The 7,623-nt window shown below is 38.3% G+C and overlaps 1 protein-coding gene across 1 annotated transcript in view; it reads left to right on the top strand.

Moving 5' to 3' along the window:
* The window catches only part of RMDN2 (regulator of microtubule dynamics 2), an 83,879-nt gene extending 80,862 nt beyond the window's left edge, over positions 1–3,017 (top strand). The window contains exon 11 of the mRNA XM_032410320.1: positions 1,872–3,017. Within this exon, the coding sequence (XP_032266211.1) occupies positions 1,872–1,925 (54 nt within the window). The 3' untranslated portion in view covers positions 1,926–3,017. The remainder of the gene's footprint in view (positions 1–1,871) is intronic.
* Positions 3,018–7,623: the final 4,606 nt, after the last annotated feature.

Here is a 7,623-nt window from a genome sequence, read left to right on the forward strand (position 1 = left end):
AATAAACGTAAAAGGAGAGTGACCAGGAGTTTAAGAGCTAGAAGAAATGGTAGAGGGCAATTATCTTCTACCATTGGCTCCAGCCCCTCCACCAGTAATATCCCTCATCCTCTCCTCTTCCCCCCAAAATATATTCTCTCAGCAAATGCATTACCGGTTATGCAAAAGTGACTTCAAAACAAGTCTACTAGCAGGAGTGCTAGGAAGCTATGTAGAAATGTCTGAGAAAAAGGGGGTAAGTGGGAGGTTGAGTCAAGGAGGAGAATTCATAGGAGGGCAGTATTAGGGGGAATACCAAAGAGGATTGATGGTGTAAAGGATGTATATTTTGGATGATAACAGAGGAAAGCATAATTGGAGGTGGTGGTTTTAGCTGGCTTTTTGGGCTAAAAAGCCCTGCCAGTGCCCTCTATACATAAAAACATAAATAAGGAGAATACTTGGATGGAAGCCCTGGGAAAGAGGTGAAATGGGAGGCGTGTGGTATGAGTGTGTGAGTGTGAGTGTGTGGGTGTGCACATTTGCTGCCAGTTGAATTGGGGTGGAGGTTAGAGGAACTCTTCTTTGTGGTGCATGAGTATAAATATTGCTATGCTGTGATCTTAATTTTGAATCTTTCATTATGGCTTATGCATTTTCATTTCTTTAGGCATCTAATTGAAATAATTCTCTCATTGATGTCATTATTCTGTAAGAAATTGATTCCTAGAAATTAATTGATGGGAAATGTTACTGTATGTTCTAGCATCAAGCGACTAATAGTAGGCATCATCCATTTCGGGACTTCTAGGTGCCAGGCACTCAGCTAGCCATGGGGTTACAAAGATAAACATGGATTACAGCTTATTTTGTATAAGTTCTTTTAAATAATACATTAATACCCTAAATTCATTAATCACATTTTCTCACAGCCTTCAAAAAATATTGATTTGATAGAAGTAGACATCTTACTGACCAGACACTACATTATGATTAAAACTATTGAAGAACTTCCAGGTTTAAAAAAAAAAAAATCTAATAGCTACTTCCAAATATTACTTTGTTCATTTTTCCTCATCTGTTTATTTTCATTTGTTACATCCCTTAAATTCTTTCTGATTAGGTGCTTAATACGTATTTGGGGTTTTATTTTTTTTTTAAGATTTTATTTATTTGAGAGAGAGAGAGAGCACGAGCAGGTGGGAAAGGCAGAGGGAGAAACAGATTCCCTGCTGAGCGTGGAGTCCGATGGAGGACTCCATCCCAGGACCCGAGATCATGACCTGAGCTTAACCAACTGAGCCACCCAGGAGCCTCTCAATAAATGTTTGTTAAATGCAAAAGTGTAGAGGAGTACCCTGCCATCTGAATTTATCGCCACTGTTTCTAACCACCACACTTGTTTTAAAGAAATAACAATACATGTGCAGTACTAGAGAACATATTACATGGTTTTTCATCTTAAATATAAACTACTTGATAAAGTCAATAATGAAAGGTATATTTGCTAGTCTGGATCATGCAGTGGAATCTCAGATTTCTTCAAATCCTGCTGCTAGGGCTGGGACTTCTTCCACATGGTACAGTTGAAGAAGAAAACAATGTTAACCATTAACACACTAGTGAGATCGAATGTGTCTGCTTACACAAAAGGCTCTCTTCTCCCTGTCTTCCCACCACTCCAGACCTGGTGGGGGAAACCCTGGAAATAGCTCTCCACATGACACGTATTCTCAGAGATCTGAATCATGCCTGGATCTAAGAAATCTGTAATTTCTTTGTAATGGTCCTTCAGAGAGTATCGCCTCACTCCACCAAAGATTGCTTCAAAGTACCCAGAGTAGCAGGATCAATGTGTGAAATTTCATTGTGTACTTGTATTTTCTTTATAGGATAAAGATGCACAGAAAGAAGTGAAAAAAATAAGCACTTCCTTGAAGAGGTAAATAAAAGAACTTACTCTTCAACAAATCAGATGTGGTCTACTAAACTTTAAACTAATCCAAGTTGTGTTTTTTTATTATCCTTTTTTCTTCTTTGACGTAAGGGTAGTATGCTCAGATTTGAAGGTAAAACCACGTTTCTGCAGAGTGCATTCCAATAGTAGCACGACAAAACTAATCATGTTGTTGGCAGAAATCAAGTTCCCATAATGTCAGTACAAAATTATCTTTAAACATGTATGATTTATATTTTTCCTATCAATAAACTATAGTCTTCAGAGTATTTCTTTAAATAAAATATTTAAATCAATTCAATAAAGTGAACTGCTTCAATGGAGACTTTACAAAACAAAATTTCATTAATGTGGATAAAAAATGGGAAAAACGGGCAGAGGTCATGAACAAGTTGTTGACATAAGAGGAAAAACGAAAGAGTAAACACATGGTAACTAGTAATCGGAAATGTGAATAAAATTACAGTAAGATACTGTTTTGTCATCAAATTAGCAAGGATTTTTTTCTTTCAAGAGATGTTCAGTGCTGGTAATGATGCCACAAGTTGGAACATTCTCAACCACAGCTGGTGAGAGGGTATTTTGACACAAACATTTGGTAAAATGTATCCTGAGCCTTAAAAATGTATTAATTCTTGAATCTTGTAATGTCATTTCAGGGGAATAGTCCTAAGGAGAAAAGGACAATTATTTATGCACAAATGTTTATAACAGCATTATTTATTATAGCAGAACACTATGTCCAACAATAAAAAAGCGGTTAACCGTATTAGAATCTAACCATATTAAAATATAACTACAACAGGATATTATTTTGACATTGAAAAAATTACCGAAATTGTGCAATGCACAAAGCATCTTAAGTGCAAGTACAAGGCAAAACAGTGTATACATATCATCTCAGCTATATGAAAATGTGTGCAGAAAAACATCAATTGGAAAGACACTAATCTGGTAGCAGTTCATATTTCTGTGGAGTTGTGTTTTATTTCTTCTATTTCCCAATTTTTAATAAACTAAAAGGATTTTTTTCATTGAACTTAGCTAGCAGTGATCTGTAAAGATTCCTCACTACACTTTAACCAGCCTCATCCTGGAAATCAGATCAAAACTTGAAATTCCTTCTTGTTATCCCAAATGTACGCATACATTTATACACTCAAGATTTCAAGCTCTGACCTAGAGATGCCATTTAATCAAACTGAGCTAGTTCCTCTCTCTTTTACACCGACCCATGGAGATACCTGAATCGGTTCGACTGATTCTTGCCCAAACTCTGACACCTGGTCTAATGTTGACCACACCGGCTGGAAGGGCAGGAGTCGGGCAGGTTCCTGCACAGATACGCGGTGTCCACAGGCTATAGGATGCCTCTGGCTCTCTCTGAACAGCTCCAAGAATGTGCCAGTTGAGACAGGTGATTGTCACTAACAGCAAATGAGAGAATCAACCACGTTGTGGGAGCAGCTCATTCCAGCAGAGAGCAGTGCAAAGACTTCTGCTAGGAATTCTGAGGGACATCTAACCGATCTCCGTTTGTTTTAACAAAATTCCTCTTTGGTCCCTGGAGTCAATATGTTACAATGGGAGTGTAACACTCCCAAAAGTTACTTGAACCTTTAAAGCATTAGGAATTGCTGACACATTTGACAATTTCTCCAGTAGGATGTTAGCAGAGGAAATCTCCCTCCCCATCATGGTTATACTGGGTCCCCTTCAAATGAACATTAAAGCCCGGCTGTCTAGGTCACAACGGAACAGTCTCCACATTAAATCTGCCCCCTTTTAAAAGCTGAGTATTTTTCTCAGATGGCAGCACTATTTGTAGATTGGTATACTTACTCCAGTGAATTTCCCACAAAGTGAGTCATGTGAACTGACTGTAGCTTGCTTTCTATGGTTACTTCACTCGCCATTCGTGCTATTGACCTGGGAGAAGACACTATGTCTCCAGAGCACTTCCGAAATGATCCTGGGGGGTCCCTAAGGCCTAGCTAGTGGTGCGCCATCCACCACAACAAAATACACAAACTCCTAACCTTTCAAGAGAATTGACGCACAGCTTTGAAAAGGGGAGGTTCTGATCCAGAACTTCAAATATATTCAATTTCAGAAGATAATAAACTGCATGTTAAAATTTCTCATAAAACGTTAAAGAAGTCAGCGTTCTGCTAAAATTTTAGCAATCGTCCTATCCATGTAATTTGCAAGCTTAGTTATCTTTCTTACTCAATAACGAATGACCTTCGCTGGAACATGAAAAACTCCATTGTGCCTAACAGTGGTCCAAAAGCTTTTCATTTGATAATATGGGTATAATTTTGAATTATAAAAAGCAGTGTTAACAGCTGGATGGGACCGTGGAGACAGTCTTCTAGACCAGCCTTCTCATTTTCCCCAGGAAACAGTCTAAGCTCTGATGCGTAAACCACATGGAAGGGGTCAGGGAGCTGGGGACTGGCCGAGCCAGGACTGGGTTCCAACTCGGAATCTCGTGCCTTCTGCCCTCTTCGCTGAGCCCAGGGCTTTTTACGTTTAACTGATTGAAGCCCAGCATGTCTGTCGTAGATTAGGGGCTCTGGGAACAGTAATACTGCATGGCATTAACCCGTGGTTCTGCCTGTTTTAAGTGCTTTACCTACATCAACTCATTTAAATCTCACAGAGGCCCGAGAAGAAAGAACTTTTGGTTCACTCTATTTACAGACAGGGCAGCTAAAGCAGGAGATATTAAATATCATATGGAGCACAGCATGAGATTTGAACTTGGGCAGTCTGCTCCGGTCTGTGCTGTAGTCTGAACCGCCGTGCAATCCTGCCAGCAAATGGGGGGTCAAGGGGATGTGGGGTTAAAAGACAAAAGGTGGAAGGAGAGAAGGGGGAAAAGAACAGGAAAGGAAGAAAGGGTTTATTAAGAAAGGAATGGTAGAGAGAGATGGTAAGGAAAGAAGGAAAAGAAGAGAGCAAAGGCAAAGAAAAATCTTTCCTTGTATTTTTTGGATATTGATACCCATTTTCTGGTTTCACATATATTTCCAACAACCTATTGTGTATCTCCCCTTATATTAAGTCTGTTTTCATATTCCCCCCTTCTTTCCCAAGATAAGGAAGCAAGAAAAAAGGAGGTGGTGAAACCTGCTTTCAGTGACTCGCTCCCCTCGATCTGTGTGGCAGGAGAGCCTCAGGAGAAACTTTATGACCTATTGTTGGGCAGTTAACAAGAATATTTCATTTCACAGTTAAAGACAAGGTCACATTTTAGAACCAAGTATCATTAATATCTTGATGCTCCATGACTTTTGCAGCTCCCAAACCAGGATTTTGCTCTAGGTGCCCGAAGTCACATCATTAAGTTCTAAAAATAGCTTTGCTGAGGTGTAATTGGCATACCAAAATGCACATATTTAAGGTGGATACTTGATGTGTTTTGAGATATATATAGATATAGATACAGATATATAAATATATCCCTGAAACCATCACCACAAGATAACGGACATTTCCATCACCCCAAAAGTTTCTTCACACCCTTTGCAACCCCTCCCTCCTGACTCTCCCTGTACCTCCCATCCCCAAACAACCGCTGACCTGCCTTCTTGTCATCATAGATGGCGTTTTCTGGACTTTTATATAATTGGGATTGTACATTATGTTTTCTCTTTTTTTGTCTGATGTCTTTCACTCAACAAAATTATTTTGAGATTCGTTCATCTCGTCGTGTATACTAAGAGTTCATTCCTTTTTATTGCTGGGAGTATTTTATTACATGAATATACCAGAGTTGTTTCTCTCCCTTCACCTGTTGATGAACATTTGGGGAGTTTCCAGTATTTGATTATTACAAACAAATCTATGAATATTCATATACATTCTTTAAATGGACATATGCTTTCATTTCTCTTGGATAAATACATAGGAATAGAATGTCTGAATCATGTGATCTATGTTTAGCATTTTATTTTTTTATTTTTTAGCTCTCAAGTTATTTTATTTATTTTTTACTTTTTTATAATTTTTTTTTATTGTGTTATGTTAGTCACCATACAATACATCATTAGTTTTTGATGTAGTGATCCACGATTCATTGTTTTCATATAACACCTCGTGTTCCAAGCAATACGTGCCCTCCTTAATAACCTATCACCGGGCTCACATATCCCCCCACTCCCCTCCCCTCTAAAACCCTCAGTTTGATTCCTGGAGTCCATAGTCTCTCATGGTTCGTCTCCCTCTCTGATTTCCCCCCTTCATCTTTCCCTTCCTTCTCCTAATGTCCTCCATGCTATTCCTTACGTTCCACAGATCAGTGAAACCATATGATAATTGTCTTTCTCTGTTTGACTTATTTCACTTAGCATAATCCCCTCCAGTTCCATCCATGTCAATGCAAATGGTGGGTATTCATCCTTTCTGATGGCTGAGTAATATTCCGTTGCATGTATGGACCACATCTTCTTTATCCATTCATCTGTTGAAGGGCATCTCGGCTCCTTCCACAGTTTGACTATTGTGGACATTGTTGCTATGAACATTGGGTCACAAGCAGGTGACCCTTCTTTTCTGCATCTGTATCTTTGGGGTAAATACCCAGTAGTGCAATTGCTGGGTCATAGGGTAGCTCTATTTTTATCGTCTTAAGGAACCTCCATACTGTTTTTCAGAGTGGCTGCACCAACTTGCATTCCCACCAGCAGTGTAAGAGGGTTCCCCTTTCTCCATATCCTCTCAGACATTTGTTGTTTCTTGCCTTGTCAATTTTTGCTGTTCTAACTGGTGTAAGGTGGTATCTCGATGTGGCTTTGATTTGAATTTCCCTGATGGCTAATGATGTTTAGCATTTTAAAAAACAGTCAAACTGTTTTCCAAAGTGGTTATCCCATTTTATATTCCCACCAGCTATGAATGAGAGTTCCACTTCCTGCACCTTCTTAACAACATTTGGTATCATCATTCTCCAAAATTTTAGCTACTGCTCTGTGTGTAGAGATATCTAATTGGGGTTTTAGTTTGCATTTCCCTCATGGCAAATTACATTGAGCGTATTTTCATGTGCTTATTTGCCATTCGTATATCTTTGGTGAAGTACTTTTCAAAATTTTTGTCCATTATCTTAATTGAGATACTTGTTTTCTTTTTTATTGAATTTTGAGAGTTCTTTATATATTCTGTATGATAGAAGTCCTTTATTAGATAGGTAATTTGTCAATGTTTTCTCTCTGTCTGTGGCTTTTAATTTCCTTAACAGTGTCTTTGACAGGACAAAAGTTTTTCATTTTGATGAATCAATTTATACTTTCATGTATATTGTTTTTGGTGGTGTATCTAAAGATCCTTGCTTAATCTGAGGTCATAAAAATTTTCTCCTGTATTTTCTTCTAAAAATTTTATACCTGGGGTTTTACATTTAAGCCTATGGTCCATTCTGGGTTAATTTTTGTATATGGCATGAGGTAGGGATTGAAGTTCATTCGTTGTGTATGTGGATACACAATTGTTCTAGCACTATCTGTTGAAAAGACTTGTTCCCCCACTGAGTTGCCTTTGCACCTTTGTCAAAAATCAGTTTTCCATATATGTATGTGGTTTCTATTTTGTTCCATCGATCTATTCATCAGCATTACCACCAACACCACACTGTTGATTACTGTACTTTTATATTATCTTGAAATCAGATATTGTTATTCCTT

The sequence above is a fragment of the Phoca vitulina genome, unplaced genomic scaffold (assembly GCF_004348235.1).
Source record: "Phoca vitulina isolate PV1807 unplaced genomic scaffold, GSC_HSeal_1.0 scaffold12, whole genome shotgun sequence".
Classification (NCBI taxonomy): domain Eukaryota; kingdom Metazoa; phylum Chordata; class Mammalia; order Carnivora; family Phocidae; genus Phoca; species Phoca vitulina.